Source organism: Canis lupus, chromosome 2, assembly GCF_048164855.1.
Source record: "Canis lupus baileyi chromosome 2, mCanLup2.hap1, whole genome shotgun sequence".
In the NCBI taxonomy this organism is placed as follows: Eukaryota; Metazoa; Chordata; class Mammalia; order Carnivora; family Canidae; genus Canis; species Canis lupus.
Window position 1 is genome coordinate 39,895,977 of NC_132839.1, and position 23,366 is coordinate 39,919,342.

At 52.3% G+C, this 23,366-nt stretch overlaps 1 protein-coding gene across 5 annotated transcripts in view; it reads right to left on the reverse strand.

The window, feature by feature from the left end:
• Positions 1 to 303: 303 nt before the first annotated feature.
• The window catches only part of ENTREP2 (endosomal transmembrane epsin interactor 2), a 451,852-nt gene continuing 428,789 nt past the window's right edge, over positions 304 to 23,366 (reverse strand). For all 5 annotated transcript variants that reach the window (XM_072796140.1, XM_072796126.1, XM_072796133.1 and 2 more), the window contains 6 exons: positions 21,736 to 21,896; positions 20,980 to 21,115; positions 13,036 to 13,111; positions 6,918 to 7,124; positions 5,181 to 5,255; positions 304 to 3,749 (listed from right to left, as the gene is read on the reverse strand). In XM_072796140.1, the coding sequence (XP_072652241.1) occupies positions 3,427 to 3,749; positions 5,181 to 5,255; positions 6,918 to 7,124; positions 13,036 to 13,111; positions 20,980 to 21,115; positions 21,736 to 21,896 (978 nt within the window). In that variant the 3' untranslated portion in view covers positions 304 to 3,426. The remainder of the gene's footprint in view (positions 3,750 to 5,180; positions 5,256 to 6,917; positions 7,125 to 13,035; positions 13,112 to 20,979; positions 21,116 to 21,735; positions 21,897 to 23,366) is intronic.

The window sequence follows — 23,366 nt, forward strand, 5'->3', positions numbered from 1 at the left end:
AAGGCATGGCTAGCAAATGACATGAGGGTGGGGTATGGCGGGGGGTGTCCCACCAAATGATTCACATAAAAAATCCAAATTAAAGAATGTTCCGAGCCAGCTCTGGCAGGGCCTGCGTCGGGGGGTGGGGGCACCTTCCCGCCTCCTGGCCCCCACGCCCTGCCCTTTTCTGGAAAGATATTGGGAGTCACGGTTGGACAGCCGTGGGTGCCTCATGCTCCCTGACGCCGCTGGAGATCCTGGTCCTCAGAGGCCCACACGGGCTCTCGGCCTGTCGGTCCCAATTAGACCCAGAGACACAGAGGCCAGAAATAGTTTTTATTAAAACACTGATCATTATGAAAACACCTTGAGGTACATTAAATAAATACAACCTTCAAGTTGTACAAACAGGTCTCCTGTGGCTTGAAAACAATTGCCTATAAATTCTGCCTAATAGCAGCATCTGTGAATCAATACAGCTGGGGGCAGTGGCGGGGGGAGCAGGAAACATCCATTTGAAATAAGCTTTCTGTTACATGGTTTGTTACAAGCATTTAATTTGCATTGTTGTCACCAGCTGAAGAAGACCTTAGGTCCTTGTGACAGATGAGTCCCCCCTTGTTTGCCAGAGAGGTGGGGTCCGGAGCTCACCCACCACAACCTTCTTCCGTCCCCCAGGCAAATGGCAGTGTATGGACAGGCTCTGCACACACACACACACACACACACCCCAACCCACCCCATTTGGGTTGTGGGGAAAAGGCCAGGAGAGCACTCAGGACCCAGGCCTGTGCAGTGGGGGGGGCGGTCCCTGCAGGTAGGGGTCCCATGTTTTAGCTTCCTAGCACAGCGTGTCGGGCTCTGCTGATGTTCTACAGAGAGGAGAGGTGGGAGAGGGTGTACCAGCACAAGGAGGAAACCAGCTTCCCCACCGTGCTCCACCATGCGCCCACATGGTCAGGGCTGGGGGTGCCCGCTGCTGGGGCTCCTGGCTCCCAGATGCCACTGAGCAGAGCAGGGTCTCGGGTACTAGAACTGGCAGGTCCGCTCCCTGGCTTGTTCCTAGTGGCTCTGTCACTTCTCTCATCTGGAACCTTTCCAGAAAGCCAGGATCTGGGCCCTGCTAGAGCCCACATGGGCCACCTGGGGCACCTAGGAGATGGGCAGAAGGTTCTAGCTCAGTGGTATAAAATTGAGTACACTCTCCTCTACTGCAAGACAGAGTTGCTGAGAGCAAAAGCACAACTGAGCGTGGAAGGGTGTGTGAAGGGCAGAGCCCTTGAGAACATCTGGGACTCTGGGCTTTGGCTGGATCACCCGTTTGTACATGAGTGAAGGCCCAGGTGGCAGCAGGAGCCCCGGATGGCAGAAAACACACTGTACCGCTGCAGGGAGGAGAAGCAAAGGGCACAGAGCACCAGGGCAGCTCTTGGCGGCCGCTCCCCCTGGTGCACAGTAAAAATACTGATGCCTGAGCTCCACCCCACAGGTGTGAGGGAGGGCAAGGGGCTGCCTCAGTCAACTTGAAGCCAGGTTGGCTTAGCCCTGGGGCTCGGCCCAGGGCCACTGCTGTGTGGGCCCCAAGCCTGAAAGTGGGGCCCCAGCATGTGCAGACGAACATTCCTGCAGCTCGCTAAACTCCGCTTCCCACGCCAGTGACACTGAGAATGCCTGGATTCAGAGGCCATGAATGCCTTGTGGATGGGCTCAGGGGAGGCCACTTGGAAAAACTATTGGTTAAACGTACCTGGAAGGGATTTGCTTTGGGGGGTACTTCAGAAGCCCTCAGCTGAGAGAAATTAGGGATTTGCCATTTGATAGTCTGGATAAAGTGCTCATCTCTGGGATTCTCCAGTGGAAAAGTTCTGGTTGGCATCCAAAGGTTTGATGGGAATTTTTCCAGCTCTCTCACCTCTTCCAGAGGCAAAGGAGGCAGTGAACAAGGAACACGACTGAAGCAAAGTGCTCCAAGCTGACCGTCGCCGCAGGCTTCTTGAACTTCCGTTCCCAGGGAGGCTCCTGGCGTCTGGACTGCAGACTCTCCCTGTCACCCCCTTCCCAGCTTCCACCCAGCAGTTTGGCTACAGCGGGGCGCAGAGCAGAGGGGAGGACAGCACACAGAGCCTAGACTCTTGGACAGCGAGCAACAGTGGGTAACCATCGGGTCCTCCCCCCTGCACTCTCCGTGCCAGGCCTTGGGCTCTCTCAATCCTTGGGCTCTGGGTTGAGAAGCGTGAGTTCCTTGTTCGATGCAGGGCTGCAGTGCAGGTGCTGGTGACCGCTGCTGTGGATGGCACAGGGACAGACATTCCCATCGCTGCAGAAGGTTCTTGAGAACAGTGTTGCTCCAGGGCCGTTGTGGGGAAGTGGCTACTGTTAAGGTTGCCAGAACATGGGGGGTGGCGGTGGGGAGAAGTACCAAGAAAGTCAAAATGCCCAAGCTGCCCCCACAGAGAGGTTGGGCTGGCCTGCTTCCAAGTAGTCAATTCAGGGGGTTTTGGATGGAAAGAAACGATTTACAACCTGCATCCTCCAATGCAGACGTGGCTGCTGCCTGGCTGGGAAGGGAATGCTCTGGGGTCATCCGTGACATGCTCTGTGGGGAGGTGCACAGATCCTGGGATACAGGCCTCTACCCCCAAACCCCCACCCCCTCCAGGCCATCTTGGGGACACCAGACAGCGAGAAGCCCCACAGGGGCTCGCCAAAGGTGTCTGCAGAGTAGGAGACGGTAGACAGGGAAAGAGCTGGAGAGACAGTGTGAAGGGCACCCCATGGAGGGAGGGGGGCGACGGGAGGCCCAGGAGCCTGGGTGATGGGGGCAGATGGGGGTGGGGGTGTCAAGCAAAGCTCCCTGCCACACCAGCTTGCTTCCAGGCCACAGCCACAGCAAGGTCCCCTGTTGTGAGTTGTAAGCACAATAGCCCTGCACCCTGCAGGCAGGGAGCTGGGCCCAGGCTGCCATCCGTGCTAGAATTACCCATTTTCTTTCCACTCAGCAGACGATAAAAGGTAGATTACTGCGTGACACAAACCATATAAGAAAATGGTCTCATTACTGGATACCCTCCTCTAGCCACGGAACACTCAGCTCACTCAGAGGTGGGGGGAGAGAGAATCTTGCTTCTGGATGGCCCAGGTTTTGAAGCTACTTCACTGTCTCTAGTTCCACTGTCACCTGTCACTGTGTTCCCGTAACGCTGGTGGGGTGTGATGTGCCTGAAAAAACCAAGGAACTGACGATGGCCATTGAGAGTCATTTTTCTGTATTACTGGGATAGGCAGGAAGTGTCATCCCCAAGAAAACAAGGGACCAGATCCTCCTCCAGAGGAAGACAGGGGTTCCCCACCCGGGCCACCCAGGACACTCCTGGGCAGCAGGCCCGCCAGCAGGGACACTCTGGCCCGGGCCTGTCCATGTCCCCGTCGGGCCCTGCGGCCTGCTCACACCTGGTCCAGCACAGTGGCGCTGAGGACGGCCTCCTCCGTGTGGGGCTCATCAGGGGCAACCGTTGGGCGGAATGTGCCCACCACGTGCCGCACCTCAGGAGGCAGCGCACAGTTCGAGTGTTCCAAGAACTTCACCACCAAACCCCGGGGGTCTGTGTGGGCCTCGCTGTGCACTAACGAGTGAGGCCGCTCTTTGAAGACGGTGTGTAAGGCCTCTGGCTTTGCCCGTTGGTCCGTTCTCCAGGTGTCCAGGGGGCCAGGGGGCGAGCGCAGGTGCCGACATGCACAGGCCGCCGTGATGGAGTGTGATCGTGAAACTAGAAATCAAGGGAAAAGATAAAATCTGAAAACAACCAGAACAAAACAGATGGCCGCTGTTATAGAAGTTCTTGACAAGTGAACACAAGCCTACTGGGGACAAGCTTTCTGTTGGCATCTCCACGTTCCGGGGCCAGCAGCTATGGGACTGACCCTGCTTCCATGTCCTTTCGTCCCCTGGGTGGCCTGGCCCCTCTCAGCCCTGAATGGAGCTGGGGTTAACCCAGACGGGCCACAGCTTCACCCCACCTGGAGCTGGAGGACTGGAGACGGGAGGGCAAAATGCAAAGCGGGTAGGGAGAGAGGGCCAGGTACAGGTCGGGACCCCATTCCTTCTGTCTCTTCTGCGGGAAGTCCTGCACTCACAGGGGGCTGACCCTTCTCAGCTGTCCTTGGCTCAATGACCTTTGCCCCTGTGGGGCTGATGGCATCTTAAGACCACCTTAAGGTGGGGCTGATGGCATCTTAAGACCACCTTAAGGGCCACCTTAAGACCGGAACTGGGGGTGACAGAGGAGCAGTGAGAGCACCTGACTCCTCCTCCTGGCACCACCTCTCCCTGGCACCAGGGCTCAGGACACCAGGGTCTGGCTCCCAGTCCCCACCAGGCAAGGCCAGGGAAACAACACTAGTTCACAACAAGGCCCATGGCCACTCCGGACGAGCCAGGGAATGCACAACGGCCTGACAGTGCCTCCAGGGAGAGCCAGCCCTGGGCAGGCTCCTGTGACCATCTCCCAAGCGCTAGATTAGGCCTGACTTGCCCACGGCATGTTTCAAGTCACACAAAGGAAACACAGTCTGGGTGGTCTGGCATACTTTTGGTGGCAGTGGGGCAAGCCTGACAACTAAGCAAGAGAAACTGTTAAAAAAAAAAAAAAAAAGAAAAGAAACAAAAAAATCCTCACATGGGAGGCCAATCTCCCCTTAAAATAGCATCTCATAAATACAGGGAAACAAGCACCACGTGCATGCTAACTCAGTGATAGCCTCTCAGGTGTTCTCCTGAGGAGACAGAGGCAAGGGAAGGCCGTCCTTTCTTTTCTTTTCTAATTTTATTTATTCATGAGACACACAGAAAGAGTCAGAGACACAGGCAGAGGGAGGAGCAGGCTCCCTGCAGGGAGCCCGATGCGGGACTCGATCCCTGGACTTCCAGATCATGCCCTGAGCTGAAGGCAGATGCTCAACCACTGAGCCGCCCAGGTGCCCCAAGGCTGTCCTTTCAAAGCCCACAGAGCTGGAGAGCCCGTGCTCCTGGGGGACACCATGAGGCCCCGACTCTCTCTCTCTCTCTCTCTCTCTCACACACACACACACACACACACACACACACGGGCAGCCAAGGACCACCAGACACTGCCCCCACCCCTGCCCACCTTCCCCCTTTCACAGCAGGTCTCAAAGTGGTTTAGAAAAGGATGTCTCACCAGTCCCCAGAGCAGCCCTGGATGGTCCTGCTTCGAGGTCCCGGCTGCAGGAGGGGGTGTGTGAAGAGGCCTTGCCTTCATCAGAGAGAGTATTCAGTTAACACGTGGAAGGGAGAAAGGAGTTCCTGAGGACACTACAATCCCCCTCCCGTGGCTGAGAAGTACCCTCTAGATGCCAGACCAGAGGAGGGGGGCCTCCCGTACTGCCGCCAACCCGTGTGCAGATCCAATGGGAGCAGGCCCACTGCTGGCTCCCACAAGGCAGGGGCCGCCCCGGGCCTGTTACATCCTCAGCCCAGCAAAGGGCCAGGGCCGCAAGCAAACCCAGCATGCTCCATCGGAATGCCCATCTGCACCTGAGGGTCCCCAGAGATCCCGGGGACGCACGTGCTTGCCAGTCCGAACACTACCTTGTTTGGCTGAGAAGAGGGTTGGTGTGGGGACGCAGAGAAGGCCCTGTGACAACCTGTCATCCAGCCACCTCTTCTCCTCATCCCCACCCCCAAAATGTCATGATCGGCCGAGCCCCAATTTCCCTAAATGGAGGATAGGCCCAAGGGAGCCATGAGAGGCCACAGAGCAGACACCCCAGGTATGTGGGATCCTACAGGTAACAGCCCTCACAGGAGCAGAGAGGGGCTGAGTCTGGAATCCCCCAGCACGGGGTGGGGGAGGGGCCTCAGGAGAAGCCTCTGATGGAGTCCCGTGTGGTGAGCTGGCACCTGAACCTGGGCAGAGACAGAGGAGCGCAGGCCCAGGAGCCTGGAGGGGCAAATCTGGCATTTCTACCTGGAGGGCCCTTGAGGGCAATGACCTGGGCAGGTTCCTGGTTCCTTCCAGGGACACAATTCTCCTGGGACACGGATCTCGTCTATCTGGGGTTCAGCTGGACTGGACCACTGAGGCCAGGCACCCAGTGGGCCTCTTCGGGCCTCGTTTGGTTCCAGGGTGGGAAGTCCACACTCCGACGGCCCTGCAGCCGTATAATTCCCACCCGTCCTTACCGGTGTAGACACTGCCATCCTCCCCACTCAAAACTAGCACCGTGGGAGGAAGTGGTGGTTCTCTAGTTCCAGGGCACACGGGACCCCTGGGGAGCTGCAGCCCAGGGAGGGCACCACCCCCTCAGAGTCACGAGGGGCGACTCTGACCCGGGCTCCGGGCCACACAGGGAGTGCTGCCAATGGTGCCTGTGTAGTGCCACTGGAGACACACCTGTGTATGCCTGTGGCGGCTCCGGCCAGAGGACACCCCACCAACCCAGCACTGCCATTGAGGCACAGCCCTGCCTTATGTGGCCCTGGGTCCCACCAGACCACTAACCAGGCACTGGCACGGCCCACAGGTGTGGAGCCCAGGCTAGTCCCGGGGAAGAGCCATCAAGGTCGGTTGATGGATACAGCCTTTGGTCGCCTGCCTGACCTGAGTCCCCACCTGAGCCCCAGAGCTAGTGCAGAACCAGCAGGATAAAGTCAGAGGCTAGCTGACCCCAGGTGAGCTCTCATCACCTTCCATCTCTCCTCCCCTTCCTCCCCAGCTAGAAAGTAGGAAGCCTGGTGGGTGTACAGCAGGGGCCCCTACCTGGCCACCACTCCCTAGGGCCCTCGGGCATTAAGGCTACATTCCCTGCACAGAGGTCCCAAGGCCTGGCCTTGACTCTCAGCTCACCAAGGCCTGCAGTGTCCAGGGCAGAGCAGGGCACACGCCAGGGACACAGGGGCACTGGACCAGTCATACCTGCCACACTGGATGAGCACGAAGTGGGGTCGCTGGTGGAGCGGGCCACATGCCCAGGACCTGGCACCACCTGCGTGCCCTGGTCAGGGCCCTCTGGAGGCTCAAGGCTGGGTGGCAGGGGCTGCGAGGCACCCATGGGGTCTTCAGGGCTTAGGCCGGGTGCAGTGGCACCCTCGGATGCCAGGAGGCTCGAGCTATCCACAGGCTCTGCAAGGCAAGGGACAGTATTAGTTAGCAAGGACGCTGGGCTACCACAGAGCCACCCAACAGGCACGGGGCCTGTCCACACTCCTGTTGGAGCTGAGAGTGAAAATCTCTGCCTCCTGGAGCCCTCCCAGGGGGCCTGAGCAGGCTGCCCTTCAACACCAAATCTAGACAATCCTGTAATCCTGAGGGCATGGAAACGCTGAGCAGGTTCACAAATGCTTGATGGCAGGAAGGTTTTGGTGGACACCAGATGACCTCCCAAAAATCATCCCAGGAGGGGTATAGGTGCAGGGCACTTACACTCTTCACATTCCACAAGGGACTGGAAGTCAGAAACCAGCCCCAACTCCCATCCAGGGCATGCCCAGGGCATCTGAAGTACAGGAAGGAGGCGGCACAGGAGGCTCCGTGGACACAGCCCATGCATAGCAAGGCGGGCCCGGGGGGCCGTCGGACACCCCAGCCAGGCCCTCCCAGGCCCGAGAAGCTGCCTGCCGCACACGGAGGAACGGCCCAGGGCCTGGACTGCGAGCCCGGGCCAGGCCGGTAGCATCAGCACCGCTGGGGCACGTGTCACATTTAGGTCCCCACATCGGAAACTCGGGGGTGGGCCCAGCCACTGGGGTTCGAACAAGCCCCCAGGTGATTCCGATGCCACCCCACCTCAAGTGTTCACCCCTGCCCTCTCTCCCTGTGATGCTGGCCAGCTCGGGCTCCTGTCCCTCACCACTCCAAGGCTGGCACCCGGGCCAGCGGGGGACTGGATCAGAATCTGTCTTAACAAGATCCCAGGGGCCTGTGTGCACATTATTAAGGTTTAGGAAGCATTGCTCCCTCTGCTCTCATCCCTCTACCAGACAACGTCAGAGCGGCTTCCATGAGGCTCCTCACCCATCGGGGCAGACATCTGAGGTCAGCGGCTCGCTGCGGGGAGCTTTGTAAGAATCACAGCCGCGTGAGCAACTCCTTCCATCCTTTTGCATGGGTCCTGTGGGAGGTCTGTTTCCAGTGCCCTCTACCTGCGAGCTTGCCCATGCCAAGGGGTTGGTGACCTCACGGCCCAGGCCAACACGCAGGACACACAGCTGAGGGGCCTCAGGGGAAGAGGGTCACGAGGCCATGGAACGGAGGAGGCCATTTCTAGAGTATTCTTGCTTCACCAGCCCTCCCCTGTCTACCCCTGCCTTCCACCATCTTCCTCTGCCCTCCCCTGTCTACCCCCTGCTCCCTTACTAGATGCTTTGAGACAATTAGCAGAAACAGAAAGAGGAACCAAACCTCAGAAATCATAGCAAAAAAAAATTTTTTTTAAGATGATTAATCTTTTTATTTCTTCTCTTCTCTTTTCTTTTTTTTGAGAAAGAGGGGAGGCAGGGGGCAAAGGGAGACAATCTTAGGCAGGCTCCACACTCAGTGCAGAGCCCAATGTGGGGATTAATCTCTCTACCCTGAGATCATGACCTGAGCCAAAACCAAGAGTCGGACATTCAACTGACTGGCCACTCAGATGCCCCAATCCTTTTCTTTTTTAAGGTACTAGAAGAATACTCATAGAAAATATAAGAGAATAAATCTACGAACTTGGAGTGAAGAAAGACTTTGTAAAAATGATAGACACCAGAAAGGAAAAGTTTGAAAAGTCTGACAATAAGAAAAATTGTAAAAAAAAATTATAAAAATTGTATGGTAAATGACATCATTGATAGGGAGGAAGCCGGGGTGCCTGGGTGGCTCAGTTGGTTAAGCCTTTGCTTAGGTCACGATCTCAGGGTCCTGGGATTGAGTCCCACGTCAGGCACCCTGCTCAGTGGGGAATCTTCTCCCTTTGCCCCCTCCTCATGCTCTCTCTCTCTTATAAATAAATGAAATCTTTAAAAAAGAAATAGGAGGGAGAACTGGGAAAGCACCCCTGCAATGACTAGGAAAGGTGAGAAAATGTCTCTATTTAATAAATATTTTTCTTATAAATCCACCCCCCCAACAAAACACTGCAAAAAAGTAAGTGGAAAACTGACCTACAAATAGGTAATAAACATGTAAAAAGGTGCTCAATCTTGCGTGCATATCACGTTCAGCTGCAGGGGTGACAGACATTATCAGGAATGATGATGTCTCAGGGTGTCATGAACATTGTTGGTGGATACATACACTAGCAATAAAACTTTTCCAGAGTGCAACATGGCCGACACATCAAAACCTAAAATACCCACTTCCTTGGACTCAGCAATCTCACTCATAGCGATTTATTCTAAGGGAATGACTGGGCAGGCACTCAAAGGTGAATGTATCGATGTAGAAAAGAAACACTTCTCTCTATGGTTAGAAAACTTCAAACCAGTAAGTGTAATTATTAACTGGATCAAAATTACACAGCAGCATATTAAAATTATTCTGAATAATATTCATTCCTGCTGCTGTCTTTTGATCTTCATTTTTTCTTTTTTTTTACAGCTTTAACATATTATATAATTGATATACAAAAACCTGCCAATTTTTAATATGTACCATTTGATGAGATTGGACATAAGCATCTACCCTTGATCCCAATTTTCTTAATGTCAGCAATAATCCAATGGCTGAGTTCCTCCAGAAAATAGAGTCACAGAGAGAGAAATGTGACTTGGCTCTGAATAGCTGTAATTAATGGAAACTTAGAGAATGAGGATAACCTGATAGGGGAAGCTCATCGGCCAAGATTCTCTCACCTGCTTGTATTGTGAGCTCATTTACACAGGAGCAATAACCCTAGTGGACTTCCAGTTTTTCACCTAACAGATTACAAGCATTTTTTCTGAATTAATGTATAATGACATATTTAGCATATGTAACATAGTTTCTTTGACTCTTACCAATAGACTTCATTGCCCCTGGAAGCTTTTACTCCTAAGAAAAATGCACGTTATCTTCATGCCTACGGTTCTCTTTCTTTTTTCTTTTTTCTTTTTTTTTTATGTTACTCTCCTAGGGCAGTTCCAGAAGTGTGATCACCACATCTAACGGCATAAACATTTTTATGGCTCTTTATCAAGATGCTTTGCCAAAGGGGTGGGTTGATTTACAAGCCTTCAGTCAGCGCTGGGTGTAGCAGCTTCCCTGGGCCCTTGCCAGCATCCATGTCCTCATCACTATTTTATTTCAATAAATGAGAAACAATACCACCAGCATCTACCCCATTCTGAGCAACCCCTCACCCCCACCAAAAAAAAAAAATTCTAGAGCTAATCCATGAGTCTGGCAAGGTTGCAGGATACCAGCTGAACACACAAGAACGAATCCCATCTGTACCATGGTCAGTCACAGGTACTAACAACGAGCATGCAGAAACCAACAGTAAAAACACAATACCACTTACAGTGGCTCCAAAGAAAATGAAACTCCCAACTATACACACAACAAAACATGGTCAGGATCTGTATTCTGAAAATGTGAATGAAAGAAATCAAAGAGGCTCCAAATCAGCGGAGAGACAGACGTGATGTGTGCCTGTACTAGAAGGCTCAGACGCCCAAATGTGCTGCAGGTTTAATGCTGTTCCTGCTACATTCCCAGCTAGAGTGTTTTGTGGACACAGGCAAGTGGATTCTAAACTGGATATGGAAACACATGGCCCTGGAGGATCTAGAACCATCTTGGTGAAGAAGAGCAAAGTAGAGGTGTGGCTGTGCTTGATACAAAGGCTTCCCACCGGGCGTCAGCCATCCTAGCAGAAAGACTGACACACAGATTAATGGAAGAGAATGCCGAGCCCAGAAATAGACCCATGCCGTTATGCCCAGCTGACTTTTAACAAGGCACCAAAGCTACAAATGAGCTGGAAGAGTTGGATATGCACAGGCCAAAACAGTGACATGGACCTCACCCTCAGCCTGTACAGCAAGTACCTGGTGGGAGGCATCTTTGCTAAAGTGAAACCTGCTTGGCCTGCTGTCCCATGAGTGTGTCTGTCAGCACCCTTCCATACATTCTTGCCCACTTCCAGGCTGGCCCCTCTGCCAGGAGTTGGTGTCCGAAGCAGCCCCAAGTTTCTTGGACAAGCTCGGTTAACCGCCCAAATGCTGCGCAGTAAGGAAGGCCCTGCCCAGATGCATTCCTGACTCCTCTGTCCACCTCTGTCTGCCCAGGGCTCCGGGAGCCACCAGGCTGCTTGGCTTTGCCAACCATGCTTTCCTCCAGAACTTATATTTTCAGAAGGGATGTGGCTGGAATGGGGAAAGGGGCCCTGTCAGTCCAAAGTCTAGAAAGAACTGGGCTGATTAGAAACAACAAATACCCACCATTTGCTTTGACATGGATGGAACTGGAGGGTATTATGCTGAGTGAAGTAAGTCAATCTGAGAAGGAAAAACATTATATGGTCTCATTCATTTGGGGAATATAAAAAATAGTGAAAGGGAATAAAGGGGAAGGGAGAAAAAATGAGTGGGAAACATTAGAAAGGGAGACAGAACACGAGAGACTCCTAACTCTGGGAAACGAACTAGGGGTGAGGGAAGGGGAGGTGGGCGGGGGGGTGGGGGTGACTGGGTGACGGGCACTGAGTGGGGGCACTTGATGGGATGAGCACTGGATGTTATTCTATATGTTGGCAAATTGAACACCAATAAAAAATAAAAAAATAAAAAATAAAAGAACTGGGCTGGTGTGGTCACCTGTGCTAGGAGACTGAGGCCCACGGTGCCCTGAAGGCGGTCACAATAGCTCTGGGCAGGTCACAGGGCACCACCTCTCAGACACGGCTTTTGAGGGTTGCTAGGAGCCACCAAGTGAAAGACAAGGTCACTTCCAAATCCTACAATTGCAGAGACAGGTCTCCTACAACCCAGCGGCATCCTTCTAGAAGGATGCTCCTTTCTCATTTCTTGGATGTTAACTCAGAATTGGGGTCAAGGGCAGACAGCCCTGGACTATAGCAGTGGTGCTTTCAGGGACTCTTAGTTATCTCATGTGTTAGCTGACTTCCATCTCTTAGTAACCCACCCACCAGAGCCCACCTGAGGACCCAGCCCCTGCCCACTTGTTCCCTCTGCTACCAGGGGTTCGTCTGCCTTCCTGACACCTCAGACTATCTCTCCACCTCTGGCTTTGTACTGCAGCTCCCACCTTATGTCTGATGCGAGACCTTGCACAACTTCCCGCCAGGACACAACTTCCAGCATCCTTACCCCAGCCTCTCTCGCCAAAGCGAGAGGGCCCAGGGGCCCAGGCATGGCTCCCTCCCATGGGAGGAGCTCAGTGGACATGAGCCTGGTATATAGTTTTAGCTCCAGAAAGGGTCCATCCCATAGAGAGGAAGACAAACCATGAGAGACTCCTAACTCTGGGACACAAAGTTTTGCAGAAGGGGAAGTGGACGGGGGGATGGGGTAACTGGGTGATAGGCACTAAGGAGGGCACATGGTGAGATGAACCCTGGGAGTTATACTATATGTTGGCAAATTGAATTTAAATAAAATATTTAAAAAATATAATAATAAAAAAATAACCTCTTATTCCCTAGTGGGACATAGTTTGGGTTACCACCTGACTCTGTGCTCCCCACCTGCAATTCTAAGACCTCAAATAAATGCTTTTGTTAAAAAAAGAAAAAGAAAAAGAAAAAGGTCCATCCCAGATCGAGTCAAGTGTCTCTTCAAACCCGTACCCCTCAAATGAAGGAGAAAGGGTTCTGGGGGCAAGTTTCCCCAAGAAAGCATGAGGCCTCAGGTGCACTGACTTACTACCGCATGCAGCTAAGGGAGGTACAGTGGAGAACTTCTATGGTATTTAACAGCAAAGGCTGGAGCAAATTCCATCCTCTTGAAGAGCAAGCCATGGAGGGAGTACAGGAGCAGGGAGGAAGAAAGAAGGAAAAAGAAGGAAAGAGGACATCCTTTGAAAAATAGAAACGTCTTATTCCAAATGCTAAGATTACCTTGTGTGCTGCAACCAGCCATGGCATCTGGGTCCCCGGGGCTGGACTCGGTCGCCTGTTGATCTACGCTCGGAAGCTGCAGCAAGAAACAAGGCATCAGGTAGGTCATCTGCAGTTTGGAGGGGACCTCACGACAGCCTCCAGAAATCAAGGCTGACTTGAGAGTGCATCTTCTAGGAAGATCTAAATGACATGTACGTACATTTCTGCTCTTCTCCCCGAAATTTATGGGGTCAATGAGGATGCCAAAGCCAAAGGACCACTGCCAGGGCCAAAGCCCATCTCTCTGCCCTCCTGAAAGCAGAGTGCTGAGCATTCCCTGGGAGCTCAGCAGGGCCAGGCGCCAGCCACCCTGACCCCACTCACCTTCTACTTCCAGGGGCACTGTTTGGGACAAAGGGCATACAGGACTCTCCAGAGTCACTCTAAGAGGCAGGATAGCCCCTGGCCTCACTTGTAACCCTCTCCTCTCAGCCATTCTCCTCTCCGCCTCCATACCAGGAAGAAAAAAGCCACAGGGGACAGCCATGAGACCTGTAATGCTTTGGGCCAGCACAGCTTGGACGCAGGTTGGACATTTAACAAACAATCTTAGTTTCGGTGAGCTCCCAGACTACGCCCGGAGTTGGCATTTGCTCCTCCTAACCTTTTGTTTTCAGCAGATGGAATCAAGGGGTTGCTTCCAAGGTTGCCCTCCCTGCCTGAGCTTGGGCTCCGAGTCCAGGTCCACTTGGGCCATGTGCTGCGTTGAATGTGGGCCCCATGGCTCAGGACACACTGTCCTGCTCTGAGGGAGTGGGTGGCTGTGCAGCTTGCATTGTGTTTGAGTCATCGTGCTCTTGCAGATTTCTTCTTGAATGGATCATTCTGCCCAGAGAGGCCTTCTCTGCAGGGCAGGGATGGGGCACCTCTGCTCTCCTGCCCATCCTCTGCTCACATCCTCAGTTCCCACCCTGGGTGACCACATCTGCTCCATTGCTACTGCTAGGGGGACAGTGGCCCCAAATAGACCATGTGCTTCAATGTTATGAACACTGTACACGTGTGTTCCTGTGCTACCTCAAAAAACGATTTCTGGATGCTTGTGTTATTTCACAATTGCTCTGGGGACCTACTTGCAAATAATGAGTTCTGGGGGAGGCCTGGGAAGGTGAGATGGGCCCCTGCAGCTTGGTCCAATTCCAGCTCATGTAATTACATTCCTGCCTCCCTTGTCTCCCGCCACTTCAATCAGATAGTGAACGGTTTTTCTCTCCTCTTTCAACCAGGCTGGAGCTGTGGCAGGTGCTGGGCTGCAGCCCCCTCACCAACACCAAGAAGGGGAAGCGTGCCCTGGACGGGGACCTGCAGCCAGGTTTGGCGGGCAAGAACTGCACCTGTGGTGAAGACCCATAGCCACCTAACTGTTCCCTTTGATCCCACTTATGTGTGATATTGCACACACCGTGTTCCCTCCTCAGCACGCCCATCCTGCTGGAGAGGGTGGGGGAAGTCGGGGGAGGAGGAATCACGTGGCTACCAGTGCACACCTGCTTTTTCACAGAAGTCGCTATATGCCTACAAATGATGTTGGACATCTCTGTTGAGAATATTCTAAATCACACAAAAAAAGAACAATGCCCTCAAGGTTCATTTCCTTCCAGGCTCCGTCCTGACTCTTAAATTTTTATTTATTTTTATTTTTTTTTATTTTGCAGGGATGGGTTGTCAGTTGGACACTCAAGGTCCAGAGAAGCGCTGCTGGTAATAAAGAAATATAAATAAAACAAGAAAAATAAAAGGCCCAGCAGGACAAGGTCGGGAGGAAATTGGATTCATTTCATATTTTGCAGAAGCGGCACTGGCTTCCCTCTGGCTCCTGGTCAAATCTGGTTTTGAGAGGAGATGGCTCCTGGCAGCATATCTATCATGTCTTGTAAGCGGGGTGTCAAGGGTTTAATTTGAATTTGGCCCTCCTCGATGGCCAAGGCCACCTTGCCACACGAAAGCCGCAGAGGTAATAGCTGTGCAGTTCACATGGCATTTTCCATTAAATATAAAGGCAGCGGAGAAGGGGGAGAAGAAATATATTTATAGCACAGAATTTTAGTTGAAATTTGAATTTAGCAACAAAGGCTTACAACATAGCTCTTGCAGGAGAGGGCCGCTGAGAGGTGAGGCTGTGCATGTGGCTTCACATGGGACACTCAGGGAGGCTGCATTTACTTATTCCCAGACACACTGTGTTGACCAGTTGTTGGAATTAAAAAAGTCAGTTTGGGGGGTGCCTGGGTGGATCAGTTGGTTAAGCATAAGACTCTTGATTTCACCTCAGGTCATGATCTCGGGGTCATGAGATCGAGCTCTGCTTTGGGCTCCATGCTGGGTGTGGAGCCTGCTGATGATTCTCTCTCTCTTCCTCTCTCTCTCTGCCTCTCCCCTCCAGCTCATCTCTTTCTCTCTCCCTCTCATAAATAAAAAATTAAAGTCAGTTGGAATTTTGGCAAATAAGCTAAGTCTCCTCACCTCCCTTTCTTTTAGGAAGCTCTATAGCTAAGACACTCGCATGCAAATTCTGCCTACTACTATTTCTGGAGTAAATTTCCCACTCCTGGGTTGGGTCAACCAGGTAGTGTCAGAGTTAAAAAAGCTGTTCTTTGGGGGCAACTGTCTGCAATCACAGAAAATGTGAATTAAGATTTTAGGCTAGTTTCTCAAGGCAATCTTCAGAGCAGCTTCGCTTTGCAGATGTTTAAGTGTAAAAATAATTGCATTCAAAACTATAAATTCTAACTTTTAGGACCTGTGGTTGGCTGTACCTTGGCCACCTCCAGTGCCTTTCTCACAATTTCTAGTCCCGCATCTCGGGTTTCCCTCCTGCCTGCCAGACGGCCACCAAATTAAAATTCCTAAAGCACCACTGGATCACGTCAACTCCAAATGCCAACGTCTTCAAAGGCACTGCTAGGGTCTGACATCCAAGGTCATAAAATCTGTACCCAAATCATTTCAGTGAACATCCTTCATTACCTTACGTTCCCCAACCAGGCTCCATGTTGACCCATCACCGTGTCTTTGCCGAGGCTGTACCGTGATGACCTTGCCTGTTATTCACACGCCCAATCCCGCTCCACCTGTCAAGGCTGGTTCTTCCCCTGAAGCCGGGAGAAGTTTCTTAGAGTTTGTCCCGTCATCATGCCAAACTGTTAGTTCCATGAGGAGGGGATCCTGTTCAGCTCATGGTTCTGTATCCCACAGATCACGGCACAGTCTTTCGTGATCCCTGGAATGCAAGTCCCATCATCCACGTAGGAATATCAAACTGGCAAAATCTCAGGAACTTTCCTGCTATAGAAAGGAAGGCACTTCGTTTCATCTTGTCCTGCAGTTGTAGTCTTAAGCCATGGGAAAGAAAAGGATATTGCAAATGAAGTCAGAATGCAACATGCATGTGGCCAATCCAGCAGAGCGAATGGGTCAAAAGCAATGTGCTGAGCCAAGGGGTGCTTTTCCTTCCTGCATAAAAAAATCCCTCCCAGATGCACGGCCTCCTGCCCCTCTACAAGGCCTGCATAATGCACATTCTGCTTTTCTGTCTTCCTCTCTTTATCCAGACCTGTACTGAGAGGCGATTTCCATGACATTTGTCCATAAGGGGAAGTAATTAACCCCCCCCCCGGGCCCCCTGGGAGAGAGGATGGTGCTGTAAAGGGGGGGAAGCTCCTTGCTGTCCTCAGATGGGAGGGCTGCCCCAGAGGAGGGGGCAGCTGGCCAGCGCAGCCTTCCCTCTGTGCACGGGAATGAGTTTCATTGACTTCCAGACTTCCAGAGGTGTCTGTGGAATTGAAAAGTGCTGCCAGACCACGGGGTCCAAGAGAATGGGCCTCCCCTGGAGGGGAGGATGGCAGTGGCCCCTGAATCACCAGATCCTCCCCCCTCCCCAGGAGGGCCAGCCCAGAGAAGGGCCATGCAGACACACATTGCTTCTGCAGATGGTGCTACACAAGGCGCTTGTAAGCTGGCGGTTTCTGAGTCAACGCACTAGGAGACAGGCCTTCCTCCTCCCTGATGATTTTATCATTAAAATGATGTGAAAGAAATCTCCATTTAAAGAGTTCTCAATAGTTCTGGAGAACGGTGTCATATGAGACCCAGTATTATCCTCCCACATACGAACGGTCCCCAACGTACGATGGTTCGACTTAGGATTTTTCAATTTTACGATGGTGCAAATGCGGTTAATACATTCATTACAAAGAAACTGTAGTTTGAATTTTGACTGTTAATTTTTTCCCCCAGGCTAGCAATCTGGGGCAAGATCCTTTCCTGTGATGCTGGGCAGAGGCAGGGGCCCCAGCTCCCTTTCAGCCACTCAGTCACCAGGGTAAACAACCACAGAACTCACAACTATTTTGTACCATAACCATCCTGTTCCTCACTTCCAGGACAGTGTTCAAGAAATTACATGAGATAGCCAACACTTTATTATAAAATAGGCTTTGTATGAGATGGTTGTGCTCAACTGTAGGCTAAAGTAAGTGTTCTGAGCACATGTCAGGAGGGCTGGGATAAGCTATGATGCTCGGTAGGTTAGGGGTATTAAGGATATCTTCAAATTATGTGGGTTTCTCAGGTTATAACCCCATCATAAGTCAAGGAAGAATTGTATTCTATGCTCCAGAGAAAAAAGAGTAAACCAGCGATAAAACACTCATCAATATCCTTCTGGTGTGAAAGCGTGGGGTGGTGCATCAAACGTCACACCCAAATCCAGAGGCCACTTTCCAGGACCTGGGGTCCTTGACAGGATGGAGAAGGACGTTCCACAATCTCATCATTAGGACTGCTGTTGGGGGGTTCTCGCCATCAAGATCCAGAAGCAAAGGGCTCTGAGAAGTCCTGCTGCTCTCCAGAGAGTAGTGGGCACATAATCACTCATCCTTCCATGGCATTCTCTCTGCTGGAAATGGGAGTAACAACTCACAAAAGGGAGGATGGAGAGGCAGGCCCAGGTTGGCCCCCAGCATGGATCTGGAATTCTGATGGCCTCTAGCAGCAGGTGGAAGGGTGAGAGCAGAGCTCCTTCTTCTTCCCAAGGCAGCCGTGGAGAAGCACACCTCTGTGGGCTTGCTAGGGGTCTCCAGGCCTGTCTACTGCCCTGCCTGGTGCCCCTGCTGGTTACAGGGCAGAGCTGACCATCTGATGCTCCGTCAGCCTTCCCCTCCTACCTTCGATAGGCTTCCCTCCCTGACCCTGGCTCAGCTGGTCCCATCCTCTGGGCCCTTCCACATCTCCTTGGTAAGCCCTCATGCCCTAAGGCCAACGTCCTTCTAACTATCTCCTAACTTCTCTCCTCCTTGCCAAAGTGTCTCCCCAGAAGGGCAGCATAGCAGCAGAGCTGGGACTTGGTAGGAAGGCAAATTCTTTACAGGATTCTCCTTCCCAATCCTGACTCAGAAACTCTGGGGGTGGGCTCAGCCATCTGCATTTGATTGACAACCTGGGAGGCCCTCTGGAGTCCAAAAACTACCAGCCCACACCCTTGCTACACCTCATGGCCCACCCCCTCCTCTAGCCAGTGCCAGCACCTGCTCCACTGCCCCACTGCAGCTGCTCCTGCTGAAGCTGAAGGAATGCTGCTTTCACCGGCATTCTGTGGATGGTGAGCCAGAGGCACCCGGGTCAGCCCTCCACAGCCTCTGGGCACCACCTGACCCGTCCCTTCCTGAAGCGCTGTGTCTGTTAGTCCAGGCCCTCGAGGACCCCCTCTGTGCTCTATTGACTCTGCAGCCTGTCCTGTTCCTCGAGAACTCAAAGTATTGTCATTCTGTAGTGGTCTCCCACCCCTTCCTGGTTCCCCGGAATTCAGTGACCGCCTCTGTGGCCAACCCGGAGCTCTCCAAGGCCACAAGCTAGAGATCCAATTACCCTGTGGACACCTGCTTGAGAGGTCCTGATGACCCCTGAATCCAATGAGCTGCCTTGAGCAGGTCACCCTCTACCCAGATCACATTCATGTCAGACATCCTGAGCAGCTTTCTGTTTTGAGGACACGCATGCTGTGCTGCCCCTCCTTCTGAGCCTTGCCACCTGCCACAACCCGCTCGGCCTGAGCCCTCAGCTCACAGAGGCTCCCTGGACCCCCCAAATATGAATTGGATGCCCCTGCCCAGTGCCCTCCAGCAGGACAGAGGGCTCCCTCAGAGTCCTTATGACTCTCTTTACAGGACACAGTTTTCATTGGCAATACTGATTTGAAATACTTTTATCATTAAGAGGAAAATAAATCACTTCAGAATGGCAGAACTCTTCACTCAGCTTTTTACGAAATTCAAGAGAAATCCAATTACTGTGCGTTTGAAAACGAGATTTTGCAGGCATGCCTCTCGCTAATAAATCCCCCCAACCCCCGGACCGGCAGCTCCCATGCATCTGTTTCTACTGTGGGCAGAAAAAAGGTCAAGAGTCCCTGGCCGAGTCCCGCTCTGCTGTCTGCAGCCTAATGAGCTGGTCCAGGATGCTCCAGGGCAAGAGCAGGAGAGAAGGCCCTTGACTGTCGCCTGTGCAAGGGTGAGCAGTCCCGCCCAGGTGACCCTCAAGGACAATCCTTCTTGCAACAAATGTGTGGCCAACATCCCGCTGGGCCTAGAGGTAGGCACATCTTGCCTTCTCTTCCAGTCCCACAACTGTCCAGCCTGCAGAATGTCCTCTCCCTTGGGGATGCGATCATCTTCAGAGGCTTGCGGACGCTAAGTCTGATCAGTCATCATGCAAAAGTTTCTCCATCCACAGACGTCCCTGTGGGCCAGGAGCTCCGGAGTGGGTGGCTCGGGAAAGGATGGGCACGTCTCCTGGCCTTCTCACTCACCACGTGGGCCCAGGATGTCAGAGGACATTAGAAGGTCTACGCCAAGTCTGAGGCCTGCACCCCTTCCTGGCAGGTGGCTTAGGGTGCTGCTGAGAAGTCCCAAGGTATGTGGGTGCAGACGGGCTCCGGAGAGTGCTGTGATGCCCTTCAGTTGCTCCTGGTCCTGGTCTTGCCTACTCTCTCCTCTGCCCCGCGCTCAGATCTCAGAACTCGCTGCAGCCTTTGCCTTGGCAGGATTTCTCAGTTCCCTAAATGTGCCCCTTCTCTGCTTATCTGCTGTGCTCCTCACATGCGCCCCCAACCCTGTGGCCTTCCCGCAGCCAGTCCTGCACTCGGGTGCTGTGTGAACTTTTCAGTGTTGCCATCTCTCTGCCCTGGCTAGTGGCCTTCGATATGCCGGAGTGACAACTGTGATGATAACGGTCACGATGACAATGGTACCATAAAACGGGCAACTGACTTTTGGTAAAACCTGCTCTGTGTCAAGTGCTGTGCTGGATCCATTGCTATATGCTTGGTACTATTATGATCCCCATTTTACAGACGAGGAAACTGAGATCTGCCAACACATCCCCAGCACATGCCCACTGTGGGTCAGGAACCCCAAGGTGGTGGGAGGGCTTGGCTCCCCCGGCTCAGAGAAGGCCTACTACACCCACCTGGTGGCTCTGGCACCTCCCTGGCCTACAGCTGCCAGGCATCAGGCAGGACTAGGGATCCTGGACTGGTGTCTTACCTCCCCCGTGGACAATGACAGAGGCACGGAGCTGAAATAGGCCGGGGTGCCCTGGGTATGTGGTTCACGGCCTGAGCTCTATCCCCAGGGTCTCTGCTCCCAGGTTTCAACCTGCACCAGCTCCTTCTGCACTGTGTCCCCAGATATACCACCAGCCGGTGTGAGGCTCAGGTGCATCTGAAAGATGCTGCAGGGGAACAGCACAAATATTGGGTTGGCATCCTGAGGCCTGGGGTGGGATTTCTGCAGGTTCTACTCTCTGAGCCTGCTGCCTCCTGTCCACAAAACCACAGAGAGAAATACAAACGCAAAGAGTGGGCCTTATTATAGAGCAGTGGCTTGTCTGGGGCTGAGGTCTCACCTGGCTGGCGGTGGTCGGGCCCACCACGGCCTCGTAGGGCGGGGGGAGCTCGGCAGGATAGAGCAGGCCGGGGCTGTTGATGGCAACATCATACAAAGTGCTGAATGGAGAGGGAGCAAAGTCCAAGTGGAGGCCCCTGAAAAGGCAGAACCATGACACTGTCGCTCCCAGGAGAAGGAGCCTGAACTGCTGACATTTCTCTTAAAAGCGATCAGACCATCACTCGTCAGGGTTTTCCCTGGTCAAATACTCATTGTGTTTTTGAAATAAAAGGCTCATTCGCTAGGCAGTTTTACCTTTTGGCTTTTTTGTTTTGTTTTGTTTCTTCTTTTTTCCTGGAGAGATATTGACATTTTCAATAAACTCTCTGGCCCTGTCCATTAAAATTAAAATAATCATAGAGCCGATTAAATGTTTAATTAAATTTTACAGGTCATGTTAATGACCATAACTCAATGGCACTTTTGCATTTCAAGAGAACATAACAGAGCCGCTCTTGTCGGGCTAGTTTTGCTTTTTGTGTTTTTCTCACTGCAGTGAGAGCCAGAGAAACGCTCTCTCTCTAAGCCAGGGCTCTCTCGCCGGGCACCGTTCATGCTCTACTCTCTAATCAAACACGCCTTTCAGATGTCCCCTCTCCTCGGCTCAACTGCCCCAGTGCAAACAAGCACGGCTATCGCCAATTCCACATCCTGGACTGCTTCTACCTTCCTTGCGTCCCTGAGGGTCGCTGCCACCATCAGCGGCAAGACCCACCTGTGGGTCTCAGCGGTGGGCGTGCAGGTGTACTCTGGCGGGTAATAGGGCGGAGGTGGGAGCGGGGGGATGAACTCATCGAAATCCAGGGTCTGGTGGAGCACGGTGCCATGGGGGGTCACGCAGGCCGGGCTGGCGGAATGCGCCCTTTGTGGAAGGAACTAGAAAACAGAGAGATCCAGAGTTATTCGGGATATCTTGTGTGGCTTGTGTCTAATTAAGCTGATTACACATAAGCTTTAATGGTCTGTTCAGAACTTATGTAATTTAAACCATCGGGCTATGACAGCGAAACACACGCTTCAAAATGATGGCTCCATGAGGAATGCCTCGCCCCCAAACTCCTTCCTTAGGCTTTGTTTCTTGCACTGCTACACAGAATGCCTCCGTTCTCAGGAGAAATACAGTCTGGGGAGTCTTTAATTCTATTCCCACCCTGAAATCTTTCTCTTCAGATTATACTACTCAAAGCCTGTGGGTCAAAAGGGTGCCTGATATCCATAAATTCAGATAGCCCTTCCCAAAGTGCATTCGTGAGAAAACACCAGACCCTCCAGATGTTCATCTCCAACCCCTGTCAAATTCCTACAGTGAAAGAAATTTGGGAAATGCTACAGATCGTTCTCCCCTCTTGGAGCCCTATAACACATGTTAGTGTGTTAAAAGCCCTGAGAAGGTCTGTATTTAAAAAAAAATCTGTTTAACCCATTCACAGAACATTTCTCAAATATTTCATTATGGGTCCCTTTGGACACATAGGACGAATGAATACTTCTCGATCCTAGGATTCATAAACTTGGTAAAATACTTTTCCCTCAGGAAAAGAAACCATGAGCTCCAGAACATTCTGGGTGCAACCTTAAAGCCAAGATGCTGCTTGAGCAAACAGGTAAAATAGCTTAAACAAAAAGAACCCCACCTCTGCCTAGTTTTCCATTTCTGCCCATGGGAAGCACTGGCCAATAACTTCCCATCCTCTGGTCACTGTTCCCCAGAGGTTACCTGTGGCATGGAGATGTCTGAGCCATTCCTCTATTTCCAATTAATACCTCACTGTGGGTGCCTGCCGGTGCAGGAAGACTCTGTGCTACTCGAACGCTAGGACCTCCCACCGCATGGAGGGTGAGGGATGGGTGAGACAATCAACTATACATGGCCGAGCAAGGACAATTCCGCTAGTAAACAAGCTCTCCAAGCACTGTGCAGGGATCTGGAGTCGACAAAGGGTTAATAAAGATGACTCTTGAATGGTTCTGAAAATTGGTAGGATTTCAACAGGTGGGCTTACAAGAAGGTATGCCAGGCTCAAGAAGAACAGGTGAGCTGATGAAACGTGTTTAAGAAAAGCAAATTTATATAAGACTCTAGAAGTTAATTCTTAATTCTGGAGGCACTGGGGAGCCATGGAGGGTGCTAGAGCCAGGGAGTAGCACTATTAAAGCTGCATGGTAGGACGTGCCTTCTGGCAGCAGTGGGTAGGGTGGTCTGGACTTGATAAGAGTCTGGGTTGGTAGGACATTTTTGCACAAGCATGAGTGAGGTCATGATCATGAATGTGATCAAATGCCATGAATTTATCATGCTCTGGATTAACAGAGAAAGAATAGTGACCTGTCTACACACATAACACA